The sequence below is a fragment of the Eutrigla gurnardus genome (genome assembly GCF_963514095.1).
Source record: "Eutrigla gurnardus genome assembly, chromosome: 17".
Classification (NCBI taxonomy): domain Eukaryota; kingdom Metazoa; phylum Chordata; class Actinopteri; order Perciformes; family Triglidae; genus Eutrigla; species Eutrigla gurnardus.
The window spans coordinates 3,985,261-4,003,679 of NC_139928.1; the positions used below are offsets into that span (position 1 = coordinate 3,985,261).

The 18,419-nt window shown below is 42.2% G+C and overlaps 1 protein-coding gene across 1 annotated transcript; it reads right to left on the reverse strand.

Annotated features, from left to right (window-relative positions):
* Positions 1 to 3,563: 3,563 nt before the first annotated feature.
* On the reverse strand, positions 3,564 to 17,783 carry topaz1 (testis and ovary specific TOPAZ 1; the record flags this gene model as incomplete). The annotated part of the gene is made up of 18 exons (XM_084031477.1): positions 3,564 to 4,095; positions 4,177 to 4,363; positions 4,461 to 4,664; positions 5,976 to 6,128; positions 6,628 to 6,793; positions 7,350 to 7,450; positions 7,549 to 7,720; positions 7,807 to 7,870; positions 10,078 to 10,157; positions 10,302 to 10,394; positions 10,576 to 10,727; positions 10,920 to 10,977; positions 11,619 to 11,705; positions 12,584 to 12,642; positions 12,832 to 12,899; positions 12,995 to 13,041; positions 16,163 to 16,230; positions 17,042 to 17,783. The coding sequence occupies 18 exons, from the start codon at positions 17,781 to 17,783 to the stop codon at positions 3,867 to 3,869; spliced, it is 2,730 nt and encodes a 909-aa protein (XP_083887603.1). The 3' UTR covers positions 3,564 to 3,866.
* Positions 17,784 to 18,419: the final 636 nt, after the last annotated feature.

The following is an 18,419-nucleotide window of genomic DNA, read 5'->3' on the forward strand; positions in this document are numbered from 1 at the left end:
GGAGAGCGAGAGGGGTGTGCGTTCACGACAGCGAGGGGGGGGGCGTCAGCAGCCTGTTGTTGTTCTTATTATTGTGGGCGTGCACACGGTTTCGCCCCCAGCTCAAACTGACCCAACCGCTTCAGAATGAGAATGAAGTAAACGGATGAACATGCGTCCCAACGGGATATTTACTTCACTTCAGTAATATTTACCTAATAATGGCTGAGTCTAGTATGTCATTAATCTGAGATACTAAGTCAGTATTTCTTCCACAATCAAGTGAGTGCACCTAAAAAATATATTTAGGTAAGTACATCCTATGACACATAAAGATATACATAGGACTATACCATGCATAATAAACATTGATGGAGATGGAAACATATCAAACAATAAATAAGAACATTAACAATAACCTGGGCTGCACAGACTGGTTACCTGTCTGTCTCTACATGTCTCCCTGTGATAGACTGGTTACCTGTCTGTCTCTACATGTCAGCCCTGTGATAGACTGGTTACCTGTCTGTCTCTACATGTCAGCCCTGTGATAGACTGGTTACCTGTCTGTCTCTACATGTCAGCCCTGTGATAGACTGGTTACCTGTCTGTCTCTACATGTCTCCCTGTGATGGACTGGTTACCTGTCTGTCTCTACATGTCTCCCTGTGATGGACTGGTTACCTGTCTGTCTCTAAATGTGTCGTTTCTCCGATGCTCTGCTCAGACAGCCAGCAGAGACAACGGTGGTTTGGGAAGCATGCAGCGGGCTGGTTAGAGGCCTTAGACATGGAAGGTTACTGACCTCCTCCTGATGAGGCTGCTGGAACTTTTAAAAATATATATGTTCAACCTAAATAGACAGACATGATGAATCCTGAATCCTAGCAATGTTATTTCATATTAATTCCACTTACATGCCTTTAAACAAGAGGTTGATTTGAATTTCAAATTGCATTTGGACTCATCTCCATAACATTTATTTAAATTTAAAATGAACAGTATAGGAGACCTGGCACTTAGTCCAACAGATCCAGACATATAAACGTACTGGCTGACTGGGACTAATGGACATGCTTGATTTAAATGCACTTTTAAATCACACAGTAGAATGTTATTATTGTTAGTAAATTGTTGTGTGGACTCCCTGACAGAGGGCCAGAGACCCCACTCTGAGAATCACTGGGCTGTTATCTAACCGAGGCACTTCATTTGACAGGTCACTACTGTAACTCCATTCATCTCCAGGGTGAAATGAAAGGAAAAACTGTGACTCGGACTAAAAATATGATTTAAAGCAACCTCGCAACCTGATCAAGGGCACATAAATGGATGAAAACACGACAGAGGTTATGTTGATACATCAAAGTAAGAAAACATTCCTCCCGGAGGAATAACCCCCCGAAGGATGATTCACATGAGGTCGCTCACTGCAGGCAGGCGGCCGGTGTTAGGCCGACTATTATTGAAGTCTAAAGAAGAAGGCGTTCTTTCATACGACAGATGACACAGGCTAATGTCTGGAGGCCAGTCGAGATTACTTGAGGCCGGGGATGAACACGATTAAGACAGCATTGCTCTCAGCAGCGACGACAAAAACAACACACAGTCCTGTGTTACGATGATCTCTCGTTTGTGTGGATCTCACACATACAAACGCACACAAACAAACAAACACACACACACAGAATGGTGGTTATACTTCAAGTCCCTATTCTACACGTATAAACTCTCTATAGATACATTTCATTTAGTTTGACACACTTTTTGTGATTTAATAGCAAATTAAAAGGTGCATTTAACAAATATAGACTGTGCAAGGGAGGCCATAATCCTAGAAGTCTCATTGCTCCGTTTGTGTTCAAACAAACAAATAAGCTAAAAAATAACTGACCTCAATCTTGAATAAAACATTGTTTCAATATTTGACTTTTTAAACAACAAAAAAAGGATTAATATGATGCAAGTTACAATAAGATTAGCAGAGACACAGCAAGTAGAAATGTCCTTTTTACTTTGAGTACGTTTCAGTGTACTTATTGAGGTTTTTTGAGTAAAGCAGTTGAATCATTACTTCTACTTTTACCGGAGTCTTTGGGAACCCAAGTATCTGTATTTCTACTTGAGTAAAGAATGTCTGTCCTTCTGCACCTCCGACTCATTTTTGTTTTTTAGACACTGACCTGGGAGCTGATGGTATCGTTTCACAATAATGCTCCTGGATACACACACACCACCGATAACTGTAGCCAATTCAAATAGAAGTGCAGGTCTGCAGTGTTTTGCCCGACACTACAGCTGCCATGGGCTCCAACGTGCTTCAGCACCGACTACAGATGTTAAGGGCAAACTGTCAAGCTTGATGTAGAACAACCTCTTGTGTTTTCTTCACTTCTCAGTCGTCTCATCATCTTCAGCAAAAGCGGTCTACTGTGTGAACCCTGGTTTCTCTCCAACATGGCCCTTTTTCTGTGAATTTCTCCAGCCATCTCCTGTATTTAACGTTTCTTTAAATCACGCACACCTTGAGCCAATCACGGTCTACATTAGTGATTACCTCAGCACAGCTCGGTGCTTCCCCCTGGTGGTTCGGTTGCTCTGTGACACCTTTACACTTGGATTCAATGGTCTGTAAATATATGCACATCATCAGAAACTGGTGTAAGAGATGCTGCGGCTGATGCCAGCCACATGTTGGACTACATTAAATCAGAAAATGCAACTAAGCTACAAATTCGTTTTTTAATGAGCTACGCAGCATTTTCTCGCTTAAGCACTTACGAGCATGTTTGTCTGAATACTGTAAACCACCATTCTCCTCATTCACTCATCATTTGAAGGGCATCTTTTCAGTAAAGAAAAAAGAAATGAGGTTATACCAACATATTTTTCTGTGGTGCAGAAAGAAAAAAAAAAGTCTGAATGTAAATTGAGCTCCCGCTGTTTGTAATGAAAGCTGGAGGCTAAAAAACGGCAGCTGGACACCACCATCATTAGTCCAACCGACTGTGACTCAAACACACAAGACACTTGGAACTTTGATTGATATTCCAGTAGTGCTTTTGTGAACAACCTGCCTACTCATTGATAATTGATCTCCCCTTGTGGACAATAAAGAAACTGGGCTCCACCAGGCAGCTGCTGTGAGTGAAGAGAGCCATAATATTAACAAGAGAATAATTCCCTCCATTAACTATACCAACCATTGCATTAAACACCAGTTTTAGGATGTCTCTCTTTTTGTTTAAGAAGAAACACGAACAGTCGAACCTTTTGGAGGTGAACAATATATCATTTTATATATAAAAAATGTTACACAAAGAAAATGCAGCTCTTGAACAAGCAACAATTGAGGTTAAGGCAATCGGTAAGATAATACAGCAACATAATACTGTCAAAGTCCTAACACCATCATAAATATATACCTATATACACTCAATGTTATTTACATTGTTGTGATAAACAAAATCTAATACTAGAACAACAACACTACAAAATAATGCTGGACTCCAGTGTTGCCCAACAGGCTTTTTTTTCTTTTCCCCCCCCAAACACTGCATGAAATAAATCAAGGAGACTTTAGATAAAAGAACATTTCAGTCAAAATGAACCAAAACGGAAATTAATTAACATATTTGAAAACAAATTTGAACAAAATTAAGTTACACAACAAACAAAAAAACTGTTTAAAGTTCTGGCGTCAGTCTTTGGTTGTTATTTTCTGCTTCTTATTCAATGGCTCAATTGAAATGTGATAATTAGTATTTACTAAACGTACAGCCAACAGAAATACACATGCGTTGGTTTTCCTGATTTCATCTGTTTTCCCAGAGTGAAATGATTCCAGTCTGGAATGTAAGCGGCTTCAAAGGGAAATGCAAGTACTTTCAGGTTCTGCAGGTGGATAACGACTTGGATAAGTGCGTCCACACCTCAGAGGCCCACAAATGATTGTGTCTGAGCCAGCATCGAGCAGAGGGAATGTCAAGTCTGAACACCTGATCACGTGATGAGTTCACCGCTGTGTAATGAACCACTAGAGGGGGCTGCGGGATACAAGCGGCAGAGAGGACGCGGCTACCGGCGGCCAGGTACTCCCTCTCACAGCTTTGAGTCCTGCAAGAGGAGCAAACAGGAGCGTCATGTACAGTCGGATCACATGATGCAACCGGCTTTCTCACGCACACAGAACATTACCTTTTGAGAGTGATGCTCAGACAGGAAGTGGCACTCTGTGAAAGGTGGACGATGTCCGCTGCGTTGACGGTGATGAACATCTCCAAAGTGAGAGCCAGCTCCACCTCCCCCAGGTGCCAGGGGACGATCAGTGCCATGAAACCAGGAGGGGCTGACACACCTGTGTAGTAGCCCATACTCAGAGAGTCTGATGAAGAAATGCATTGTTGCATTGAATTCAATGTTCCAAGTTGTGTTTATTGTTCCTATTAAGTGAGCCAATAAAACCAGAGGGTTCTACTTACGCCTGAAGACTTCCCGTGCCCGGAGCCAGAGGTTTTGCTTCCCCAGTTTGTGCAAAAGCATCTGCATCAAAGTGAGCTCAACCGGCAGTCTTTTAGAGAGCATGATGTTCACGGTGTCTGAAGCTACGGGGAGCATCTGTCTCTCCACGCACAGTCGCACGTGAGAGTTAAACAGAGTCATGTACCTGGTGATATCGATCGAGTCTGGCAAAAACAAAAGAGATTTTTCAAATGACAAACTGAGGAATACAACATTGTTACAAAGAGGCCAAAACAGGGCGGCGAGGAGTGACCTGGATAATGTGAGTGAAGGGTGTTGAATCAGTCTGGGGGGAAACCAAGGACACATAAATACACATATACACAAATATCTACATACAGTATATATTAAACACAAATGTTTCAGTTTATGTGAAAAGGAGGAAGGCAGCAAGAAAACCAGGAGGTAAAGAACATAAATAAATATGCAATTATTACATATATTATTATCTATATTATGAGCATCCCTTACCAATACACTATACTTCAGTCAGCGTATCAAAATGCTGTAGGTTTTACACAAATCATCATTGGAGTTTTCCGTCAAATAACTCCATCTATCCCGCTATGGGGGAGAAAACATCATCACATCATCTCCGTGCTGTGAGGACTTCAATGCTCAGATTAGGGATGCAAATTATCGAGTAATTCATTAATCGATAGTTGTTTCATCTTATCGATCGATGATCGATTAATTGATAAGCAGCAATTCTTCTGAGAAGCTGAATTTCCCTCTGAATAGGTTCTATCTACTGTATACGTAACATAAAATGCTATCTTCCTTATGATATGAAGAAAAATGCAAATCATATTTTTAATAATTTCATTTTAATGCATCAATTTGGTGAATTCTGAGAACCAAAATATGACATAAATTACTGACCAATTTCTTACAAACTGCTGGTTCTGATACAAATGTTGACATACTAAATGGGGTTGAGGAGTTTAAGCATTCAAGAAAATATAAAACAAAAATGACTAAAACACAGTGCTGAGCCTTTAATCTATTAGTTTATCATGACTATTATTATTATTAATAATATAAATTGGTGAATATTTCTCAGCCTTCCTTGGTGTTTTGGTTTTGACTAAAACCCCGTTCACATACGTCGCCACTCGCCCATCTCTGAGCGACAACTGTCAATGAATGTGAATGTGTTCTAGCGGGATGTGGCCATTAATCGATAATCGATGAATTGTTTGCATCCCTAGCTCAGATGCTGCTTGTATTTCTACTGGTAACAACGTTTGAAGCTCTGATTATTGTAAAAAACCTAGTTGATTGAAGGACTAGTAAGCTCATACGTTGGTCATTCGCAACTCAGTCAAACTAATGAAAAACCAAAAACAAATTAATGAGTTATTGCAGATCTCGTTTCTCTGAACCTCAACATACAGGTTTATAATATAAGGTTCAATATAGAGGGAGAAAACATTGATTTTCAACACTAAATGAAAAGTGTGTTTCTGTCTCACCGTTGGGCTCTTTGAGTCCAGGGAGATTACAGAGGACCTCCAGCGTGTCTCTGTGAGAGCTTTTCTCAGCCAGACGCATCAACACACGAGTCCTGCTCTCCAGATCAGCGGGCTCACAAGGCCACGAGCACGAATTCAGGAACCATTGGTTTTCTGAATCAACAGATGAAAGGAAAACAACTTTGACAATTTTGACAACTGGGGGCGTTTTTTTCCCATGCACTTCAATATATTCTTTTGAAGCTGCTTTTTTTGTGTGCCATGAATGCTTTCTCACAGAAAGTGTATATAACATGGTGAAAATGTTTGTGGAACGAGGTTGTTTCCTCTGAGCTGTCGTACACAAATATAAGTATAAGTATATTTTACGCTGCCTTTTCGTGCGGGATTAACATTCCTCTCTTCTGCGATGTCGTTAGTGTAAAAAGGTACAGAGACGAAATGGGGCGTCCAACTCAAAGTCAACATCCTGTTCAAAGAGGCATTATTTTTGTCTAGAACAGAATACTGCGTTACTGCCAGGTAAAGTCACCACCACGGCAGTTGTCAAACTGTGCCCCTCTTAAATAAACTGGGTTACTCTGATGCATTATGGGCTCAGGTAAACCCATCATGGCTACCCATTTACTCCACGATCAGAGCGCTGATTTACCTCGGAGTGTGTTTAAAGCTCCCTCCAAGCTGCCGCTCAGGAGGAAGAGCTCGGTCGCCACGGTGACCAGGTAGCAGCGTGATGCTCCATCCTCATTCCCAAACAAACCCTTCAGCGTTGAGTAATTGACTTTTGAAATAGACAGCACCTCCACCACCCTCCGACCCTACATGCAAACACAATACAAGGCAATATCCATGTTGATCAAATGTAACTTAACGGGTTATTTTCATTTAAATACACAGATTACACACTGTTGACCAAAGGTTTGGAATTGTTTGGAATCTCTTTTTGAATGGTCTTTCATGCTTTTAACTGGAGAATGTCCTCTTGTGTCTCATGTCATTTGGTATGAAGGGTTTGCAAAAAAAAAAAAAAAAAAGGTCATGTTTAGTACATGGAGAAAAGAAAAATATAAATAGCACCGTGTTGTGATTCGATAGGACTGGAAAACAAATTGTAAATGGAAAGCCATTTCTCACGCCTTCACACAACACGGACATCTACTAAATGGACGTTTAATCACTTCATTCTTCTCTTTTAGGGCTAGAACTATATAAAATGTAAAAAAGGGCATTTGCTGTTTGATTTACCATTTTATCTCTGATAAAATAGCCCCCGAAGGAATGAAGAAATACACTTATATAGAAGCTGATCCCAAACTTTTGAATGGCAGTTTGCTGGCTACATAAGATTTGATACTTAAGTCATAGTTTATTTACCTTGGCCCACTGATGTGTTTTGTGGTATCTTAACATGAGAGAGACTCCGATTCTGCCCAAAGCACTCTTGATCATGCTCTCCTCACCTTCATTCTGACACACTGAAATCACAACAATCAGATCATCAGGAATTATTGTGTATTGTTATGGAAATTAGTAATTACCTGTAAACAAATGCATAACATATATTTTTTTTTACCTGTCTCAGCAAAGACAGCAAAGGGCAGTGAGGTCTTGTCTTTGCTCTCAGACAGGAGTGCGATGGCAATGCGGCCGCTGATTCGCCCGATTTGGTTGGGATGTTGGATGGACTGGCAGATAGACCTGAAAACCAGCCCCATCCGCCTCCAGTCCTCTTGCTTGGTACAAAGCTGACAGACAGAAAACATTAGAGGCAGAGCACGAGACCATTTCATCCTTGGATAAGTTGACAAAAGTAATATTTTGAAGAACTAACCTCTATTTCTACAACAGAATGGGCCAAATTCAGGTACTCTGGAGACGTTGCACTGGTGGAAAACCTTTTATGATAAATATAGAGAGAGTAATTAATTAAGTAAAAAAATAAATCGCTCAACACTTCATAAGGTTTACTGAATGTAAAACCTACTGCTTTAGCTTTTTAACAACTTTATCAGTGAATCAAGATTGACGGAGCTTAACTACCTTTTTAAACCAGAGGTCTTCAACGTTTTTCAAGCCAAGCACCCCTGATAGGCTGATAGTGACACGGTGGAGGGACCCTCTATTACATATTGTATTCATTTTGTGTTGCTTATTAAACCGGATCAATAATATGTAGTACAGCTTATGGTGCCACATATAAAAGTACTTTCTAATGATGTATGTATACTGCCAAGCCATTAAAATAATAATTGTTGACACTTCATATATTTATAGAAGATATTTTAATTATTTTTGCATTTATACCTCCCAATTTCACAACATAACATTTAACAAATAGAAATATTTATATTTGGTTATTATTATAGATTGTATTCACATAAATGTGAATTTTATTAGGGCCCGAGCGCCGACAACGTCGGGCAGCGAAGCCCTATTGAAATTGTATTGTTTTTTATTATTATTATTATAATTTTATTTTCCAGAGGCCTTTTTGGGGGCCTTAACATATTCAGAAGTTGAAAAAAATGGGCATGCTATTAGAAAACGGTGAAAATTTTGATATTTTAAAGGTTTCATAGTTGGCCATAGAAAAGTGGCTCGCTAGCGCCACCTAACGCAAAGAAGGATGGCCTGCTCACACCGTAACTCCATTGACTTGAAATTTTGCAGAGACATGCAGATCCGTGTGATCTACAAAAAATTACATTATGGCACTAAAGTCCGCCTACCGAAATTTTCCGCCATTTTGAATTTTGTGAAAAACAAGTTTTTGCTAATTTCTCCTAAACCGTAGATCCGATTCTCACCAAAATTACTGTGAATCATCATTGGACGACGGTGGTCATGTGCTATCAAAATCTTTCTGAAATATAGTTGCGTTCAGAAGTTATTAGCCAATGAACATCGGAGGGGCGGGGCTCTAGAAATCAATACACATAACTCCACAATATTTAATCCAATCATCACGAAACTTGCAGTATGTGTTGTCATATCTCCCTGGAACATATTCTGAAAGTTTTATTAAAATTGACCACTCGGGGGCGCTTCAGTAAATCAGCCATTTTGGGCCATTTTAGCCAATTGTAGGCTTTAACAAACTCCTCCTACACCGTTGATCCGATTCATGCCAAACTCGCTGAGACTGTTCTAGAGGCCTCAACGATGCAAAATCAATGAAAGGTTTTAAGGCGGGCTCACACCGGACCGAAAATCGGCGTCTTTGAGAGAGTCGGCATCCGTGACATGAGTCTCCTTGGTGTGGTTGCTCGAATCGGCCCACGTCGGCGTTCATTTCAGCCGATTCAAATGTGTAATCCGCCATTCGAGTCGGTCATTCTTTTACCATTCTGATTGGTGGAGGCTAGCAGCTTGACCAGCGAATCAGTGAAGCCCGGAAGTGACGATGGTAAACATACCAGATGACCAGTGGAATCGAAGAAGGTGGTCTAGAGAGGACCGCCTACTTCCGGTTTTCGTGTTTTTTGGCCCACAATACAGATTAGCGCCGCCTGTTGTTTTGGAGACATTACATCTCGCGCAAGCGCGGAACGTATGGCGTCGGCTGTAATTCCGTAGGTGTGAACCAACCAATTTACCAACGCGAGTCGGGCAGTTCTTCCGGTGTGTACACAGCTATACATAAGTCAAAGGGCGTGGCCAGGATGGCGTCCTGAACATGGACGAATTTCATGCTTCGACCACAAAAATCTAAACTGTTATAACTTCAATGTACATTGTCCAATCAAGTTCAAACTTCTCACATTTGATGAGAGTCCCACCCTGAACACGTCTGCACTGCAATATTGACTCACATTCAGAGCGCCACCTAGTGGCGACATAAAATGTCATGTTTTTACACCCGTATAAAGTCCCAGTGTCATGGAACTTTGCACCCCAGTCTAGCAGGACAACTTCAATCGCGTCGATACGGTGATCGACGCGACGATTCGGGCAAGGGACAACCGGCTGCGTGGCAATGGCCGGGGACGACGCGCGCCGTGGCCCGTTATCACTGCTCGCAGTTTTAATTATATTTTAAATTTCATAAGAAAAAGGGTTTGGGATCAAATCATTTTGTAATGTGAGTTGAAGTTCCACTTACTTGTGGTCTCCAGACACTGAGGCAAGTGAGTTTACACAGTCGAGGGAGTCCAAACTCAGCCCTAGGCCTGCACTGGCCATCTGTCAACATATAGACACCATTAATTAACACACACACACACACACACACACACACACACACACACACACACACACACACACACACACACACACACACACACACACACACACACACACACACACACAGTGTAGGTGTAGAGATACCTTGATTGTGAGCTGCATGAGCTCAGGTGCGACACCCATGAGACCTTTTTCTCTCACAACGTTGAAGAGCGCCAACAGGAACTCATAGTCTGGCTAGCATGAGAGGAACAGGAGATTAAGTTCAACATCTATTTGTATGCCCATAGTGGTGATAGGTATAACTGTAAAGAATGCTTCTCTTCCCATTGATTAAAAAAATAATAAAAAGAACATGCCCTGCCCTCTGGTGGATTATACAGTATACTGCAGCTTGATAAATGAAAACCACACTCACCACGATCTTGTGGTCCAAGCTGACGCTGAGGACTGGGAGGATGTCAGACACCATGCCGGCTTTGAGCAGCGTCCAGAGGAGCGACAGAAGCACCGGCATGGAGAAGTATGCTCCCGGTGGGTTGTTCTGGTAGTAGCCTGTAAACACAGCTCCTGGAGACAAAAGGACATGGGTTTACTCATGTACGAAGACATGTCGAGCAAAGCGGGAAAAAAAGGAAAAGGTAAAGGAATACAGATTGTCATTCCAACAGAGGAACTTGCTGAGGAGTAACGTATTTACAGTGTACGACACTCTAAATGTGCCTGCCCGGGGTTAGATCATTGGATAAATTGAAAACTCACCTGCTTTTTGAAGGCACATTGGACTTTTGGTGAACCGTGTCACAGTTTCAATGCACAACTGAAAGAGAGAAAGTGAAATGACTCCACTACTCTATAATTCATTATGGAATTACAGCCATTGTAGAACAGAGGGCGACGTTTCCTGTGTGATGGACTGATCCATCCAAGAGCTTTAGGATGACTGGTTATTCCAATCGTGGCCACTTATAAATCTAAAGTTCATCCTTCTTAAAGAATACTTCACCCACATTACTGGTTTTCCATTACTCATGCCTTACGTGAAATTGTTGAAGAAAACCTTTTTTCTTGCACACCTCCAGAACACATTTTTGAAAATGAAGAAAAGTCTTGATTTGAAGAAAAGTTTACAAATTCTGACACAATTCGTACAGTATAATGCAAGTCTCATTCTACTACTCCGAACACACAAAGCACCTCGGACTCGTCCAGACTCACACTGACTAAGTATGACATTTAGGTCATTTAGCAGACATTTAGGTCATTTAGCAGATGACCAGTATGACCATCCAAAAATACAACATCGTCTTCAAGAATTCAAGGTAACAAGGGCTGACACATATACACAAATGGTCATTTTGTCTACAACCCCTGATAAAAGAGAAGGTAGAGTACAAATCTATAAAGCACTATCTATAATGCTGGTAAGCAAGGGAAATATTATTTTAGCTTTGCACGTACCTTCTCATCCCCCTCCAGGGGCACATGCTGGAAGCGACACATCTTGAATGCACAGAACAGCGTCTCACTGAAGTACTGCCTGCAGTACTAAGGGTTTAGAGGAGAGTAGTGCTACATTCAACAACTTAAATTAAAAACATATCTGTGGAAGGGGAGCTAAGTTTTGATCAAATACCATTAACAAACTGAGCACCTTTGTAATACATCTCCAGGTGCTCATTTTCTGCCTCCATAAATTGTCATTGTTTTGATGAAACAAGATGACTATTGAGAACAGAGATTATACCAAACATACTTTATATCAACTATATTTAGCCAAAATGTATCATTGAACATGATTTAAAAGCAGATGTGTTGTGCAAAGCTTTTCCACAATAATATAATAATAATCCATAAGTATGCAATTGCACTTGGAAATTAGCACCATGGGTTAATGGGTCATAACTGAGATATTCACTGAGATTATAAAGTTATACATTTACAAGAAAGAAAACAACACGGTAACATGAGCTGCCGAGTGCAAAATATATAACATTTGTGAGTATTTATTTATGTTCATAAAATCACACAGAAAGGACATGAAAAAACCTTTGTATACATATATGTATCTTTAAGGACCTTCACCTCACCCAGAGGCCATCCTTTCCATGAGCACGCTAATTAATCTAAACACAATTCAGATGGCAGCTGGTGTTACTATGGTTATGGAGAATATGTTTTTTCCCCTCAGAATATTACCCCCATTTTTTTCATTTTTTACTACAATGGCCCAAATATGGCATCGTCAGGGCTACAGCACAACATTAAGAACACATTTTCTATGAAGTATTTTTAGCACCAATTCATTTTGGTCAAGTTATTTGGAACTAGAAAGTACAATCCATGCTAAAGCCAATAAACATGTGTATAATGATGCCTTTTTATGGGAAAACAATGACCCGTTCCTTATTTAATGCAACACTTACAGTTTTAGATTTCTGGTGCCTGAACTTGGCAGTCATGTTTGAGTTTGTGATGAACGGCCCTGAGAGCAGGAGCAAAAGAACACATCATCATAAGCAGCGGCTGAAGATGGTAATCAGGACAAGGAATTAAGGAATTGCGTAATTTAATTAAATGACATGAGGTGTCGTAAATGCAACAAAGATATAAGTGACAGCAGTTCAAGCTTAAAAACAAAGTAATTGTTGATGCCGTTTCAATTGTCACCCACCATTTCTTGTGGTCATCACTGAATGGACACCATCATACAGAGAGCTCATGGTCTGGATGGGCTGGCTCCTATTACAGGACATCAAAATAGCGATAATCAAAACAATGAAAAGATTAAGTGGATTGAAGAAATAATTCATGCTAAGTGTGCAAAAAAGTGTAACCTCTCCAGGACTCCGTTTACACGATTGTTGTTGGCATCAGACGGACCCTGTTGAAAAACAGAGTTACATATTCATGGGAGAGTCCCTGTTAATGTTGGGTTTGCTGCTGCTCCTATGTCTGGTGTCTCAGTGTAACGTGCTGAAAGACATTACCATGTTGGTGGTTTGCTTTTCTGTAGCAGGACATGTGTTGCTTTGCATTTCTGAAGGGGAGCTGCTGATAGACTGAGGTCTCCATGACCTGCCATTGCTCTCCTCTGACACACACACACACACACAATCATTATTTAGCATCAGAAATATACACAAAATATGTTGTAGATGTTTGTAACATTTTGTTTTGTGCATAAAATGTTCTGTTCTGCATTGTCTGACTCTGGCCATACCTGGGACATGACGACAAGGACTTTCCCAGTGAAACGCACTATTAATTGAGTTCAGCCTGAAACACAAATTACAGTCATTTTATTTGTAATGGGCTTCACAACTCACCTGGATTCTATGAGATAGGAGACCTAACCTGTGTTTTAACTCCACAGCGGTGCCATCTATCTCTGCCGTTCTCACAACTTCAAAAGGTCTGGGTTCTGGGGCCTCAGTAACCCTGGTACGACATAGTTTCAGCAAACCTTCCTGGGGCAGGTTTTCAAACAGCTCTGGGTCATCCTGGATCACATCGATAAGCAGGATATCCCGTTTGTACGCGGTGAACTCATCCAAAATGCTGTGCTGAGTATCGCCAGCTGCCTCTATATGAACTATTTCTTCTCTAGTAAAACATGGCTGCCCCTCATCACTGAAGGTCCCACCATCATCTTTGTGACTGCTGGGAGAAGAGCAGGATTCTGTCAGAGCAGGGAAGGGAACTTGTTCAGATTTTGTGTTACCCTGTTCCAAATCATCTTCATAACCAGTTTGATCCTGGCGTTCCTCTTCATTACCATCATCATCCACATCTTCATCATTGCTCGGAGAAGACAGAGGTTTCCTTAAAGTAGTTAGAGTTTTAGAGACTCCTTCCAATTCTTTACTACCATGTTCAAGATCATCCTTAGAGTTTTCATTATTAGCATTAGCAATGTATGGCATGTGTTTTCTGGTGTCTTTATTTATTTCCTTCTCCTCCTCTTCACCTAAACAGGCCGGGGTTTTCCGTAAGCGCCCTTGTGGTGACGTGACAGGAGAGAGCATTGGCAGAGTCATTAACTTGAAATTTGAATCAGTTTCTTCACACTTTCCCATGAGGACATTGTGCAACGATCCCTCTTTAACAGCTACATGGTTACAGGGCTTTGTACAATTATATAGCTTCATTTTTGGTGGGATCCTGTCTGCGACAGGTCCCTCGTCAGTCTCTTGCTCGTCTTGAGGGAGGAGGGGAGAAGATTCACATGAATCAAAGGAGTCAGAGTCGTGTGGAGGAGCAGAGGATGAAGTCCATGTAGTCATTGGGAGTTCTTTGCTGTAGGACGATGTTTTTTCTACAGCTTTGACCAAACATTTGGGTGAAGAGGACATCAGTGGTGCACTTGCAGAATGAACATCAGCCCACTCTTCATCTTCGACTTTCCTCAGTTGGAACAATAATGGTGGGAGACAGGACGGTGTGGCTGAGAGGCTGCTCAAACCATCAAGTGTGAATGGAGATGACATTACAGACAAACTAGTGGCAGTTGCCCTGTCACTCAGGCCGAGTGCCGAGGGGGAAGGGGTGGACATGGATACGTCAGTTTCAGGTCCATCAACTGGTGAAGATGAGGCTGGGACTGTGGCAGGCTCTCTTTCACTCTGACTTGGGTTGGAAAGGGTAGCGGACGTATCTGGGTGGAGACTGGCTAATGACGCTTGTGCTTCCAGTGAGTGAGATGCAAACTCTGTTGAGTATAAAGATATGTTACCATTTCTTTTCCCATTTCTTTCCGCTAAAATGCTTTCTCCATCCTGTTCACGCCTGTCTTCATGTTGGGAAACGTGGTGGACCGTGCAGGAAGATACATCTGTAGGTGCACACGGGAGCACGTCACTGGTTCGGTCACTGGATGAGCTTGGCTGAGTTTTAGCTAACGGAGCGTCACCATTTCCTCTGGCGGTTGAATCAATAGGCTCTGCTGGACAGCCTGTGGATCCAGAATGTGCTGTAAGGCCTCTGTTTGAGAAGGGCCAGGACATATATGTGCGTGCACAAGAATATTTAATTTTATTAAAATAGGCCCTCACTCTCTGGCAGGTGAATGACTCTACTTCATCCGAGTCCACCTCGTTCCCCGGACAGAACGGTTCTGGTGACATTTCTGCTGCATTGGATTTTGTGGGACCGTCCGTCTCAACACAGGGTTTCTCGTGGAGCAAGTTTTCTTTCACAGCTGAGCCAATGGAGCTTGTGCCCACCAGTGCATCCTCTAAACATGACCGACTGTCATCAGATGTCAAAAGGCATGTTTTCTCTTGGTCTCTAGACTCAGTTATTGCTGGGTCTTTGCAGCTGGTGCTTTCTAAAACTGGAGTAAATGGCAAAAGCGCATCTCTAACACCATCCCCAAGCTTCATTCTTTTGTCTTTGTGAATCATGGATCCTATATGGCGAGATCCTGGCCCAGGATCCTCCTCAACATCTCTGTCCCACATGCCAGTTCTGCACTCCCACTTTTTTCTAACTTCACCTAGTGAGAAAGAAGCAGAACAGGTTGCAGAGCTTTCACTTGTCCAACTCTGTACATCTGTGCGTTCTCTCAGGTGTCTCTGGTGTTCAGTCAGACTCCGAGACCGACCGAGGCTCTCCTCAGACTGAACTCTGGGAAATAACTCTGTATTTTTAGCCAGAATGCTTTCCTCACTTTTGTGTTGGTCATGGTTGAAACAATCAGGCCCAAACGGAAATCTCATCTCCCGTTTGAAGCAATGCACAACTTTGGTTTTGAGACGATGTGGCAACACATAGCCACAATCGTGACCAAAAGCCTCACAGGTTTGCGCTACATTGCAAAGCGTCACCTTCGGATGCTGGTTTTTCCAAATGACAATTTTCTTATAGGTCTCAGCGTTTTGTTTTCTTCTCTTAACCGTAGGCTGCTCTGGTCCTGGGCGACTATTGTTTTGCCCATGCTCACACAATGTCTTCTGCTGAAGGGAAAAGCATTTACAGTCATCACAGAGGCCACAGCCTCTGACAGATCTTCTCAAAGACCCTTCTGAACAGCCAGGTCCAGTGGGGCTCTCGTGCGCTTTCCTATCAATGTCTGCAAGTGGGAGGGAAAATAGTGCAAAAGTCACCATCTGTAATAATTTAGGAGTTAGCGAACCCACTCTATTACCATGGCAACAGAATGGAGTCACACCAAACGGCAGCTTAAAGCTATGGTCTACATTCAGACAGACCCCCCCCCCCGGAGCAATGGCTCCCATTGGTCAATTTCTATGCAGACCTATGGCTGATAGACTGAATGGATTTTTTTTATTCCAAATCGTAGACCATAGCTTTAAAAGTGAACCTTTAAAAAAAAAATTAAGTATAATATACAGTGGCCCTGAAATGCAAACCAGGGCTATACAAACATATATATACACAATACATATTGCAGCACCTGTATGTTTCCCTTTACTGCAGACATTAAATAAGCATTGTGAATGACAGACCATATCAGTGTCCAATACGTACCTACCCTTTCCATTTCAGTCTCCCCAATGCTGTTGTGTTGTGATTTACTGTTGTGTTGTGCGAGTTATTTGCACTTCAGGGCCACAGTATAAACAATGGGGTCGCCAACTGACATTGTATGTTGTACTTAACATACATGATCCCCTGTACATTATGAATTGACAGAAAGCACTTAAACTGTTGGTTTACGGTTGGTGATGTAGGATTCAGACGCGCCATTAGCTTCTCATACGTTTCAACACACAAGTAGTCAAAAGTTAGCTTAAAACTTTTACCTACCATAACCATCTATTTAAAAAAACTGGAGTTCAATAGCATTATCGTCATATGCTTACCGATAGCCAACTAAAAAACAACAACAAAGCTAACAACACAGCTAAAGTGCACCTTACTTGACAGTCCGGTGGGTATCGACCGTGTTCCCATTCGCGCTCGCGTCTTTGCGGCAGCAGGTTGCGGGTCGCACCCAGCGGACCCGGACCCGGACCCACACTCTCTGAAGCATTTAGCAACACGAGTTTTACTCTTAACGCTCCCTCGTCTGGAGTTACGTCCAGCAGAAGGGCGGCTCTTTGCAGGCTTGCTCGCGGCGTCGCTGCTGCTCAACTCCATTCCGGAGTCCACGCGGCGGTTGGCGTGTTTCCGCCTTAACGACGCGCTGTCGGTGTCCGGGGAGGTGCAGAAGCACCAAGTGAACCTCAGCCGGAGGTCGCAGAGCGTTTTGTGGCCGTGTAAACGGCCCTTGCTCCTGGTGTTTGGTTTGCTCCGCCGATACTTGCCTCTAGTGTGCGGCCCCTCCTGCTTAACCTCGTCCCCTCTGACCTTACACTTGTTTCTCCTCTTCGCCTTCTGCGTACCTACGCCATTCTCCTGCGGCTCTCCTCCGGCGATGCAAGCGGTCGTCTCCGTCACATTTTCCAGGCCCGTTTGGTCTGTTAAAGAAGTTTGAACGCCGCTCTGCGAGAAGGCCGCGTCTTTCACCGACGCTGCTTGGCTTTCCTTCGGCTTTTTAGTGTCGGCCGTGACATTGTTCACGGACTTCGCGAGTCGTCTCCGCCGCGGCAACAGTGATAGCCCAACGGTGTCCTTCAACGCTACTCGGTTAAGTTTCACCCTGCTGGAAGACGGTAACATGCTAGCATTAAAACGGCCACCGTCGAAAGCTAGAAGAACATAATACTCGCTTTAGTCGGTTACTACTTTTAAAGAAAGTGCAAACTTATTACGACGTGAAATCTAGTCCCGACCAGCCGCTCAGATTTATTCACTTGGAATCAGCATGGAGTTAAGGTGTGTTGGTCGCCCTGCGCATGCGCGAGGTGTTAATTGAGCATGTGACTTTTGACTCTTAAAATATGTGAACGTTTTTCTTTCTTAGCCAATCATGTTAGTAGATTATGATTGTAATATACTGTAGACTGTTTTCCATACTGCTTTAATCTATTAATTAAATACATAATCAAGGCATGAAGACATCTAAACGTGTGTAAAATACAAGCATAAAGAAAATTAAACTGAAAATAATAAAAGATTCATGTCAATGTGGAAACATCCAAACACTATACATTTCACTGAAACACTATATGATGGTGTATTTTACATCAGCTTGGGGCAACTTTGTTATATAGATCAGTCTTAAAAACTACACTGAAAATGTTAGGAGGTACAAAAAAATATATGATGGGGATATTCCATATTCAAGATCTGAGACTGAGACGGAGCAGCACATGGCAGCTGATTCAGTACCACGGGACAAATACATATTTTGTA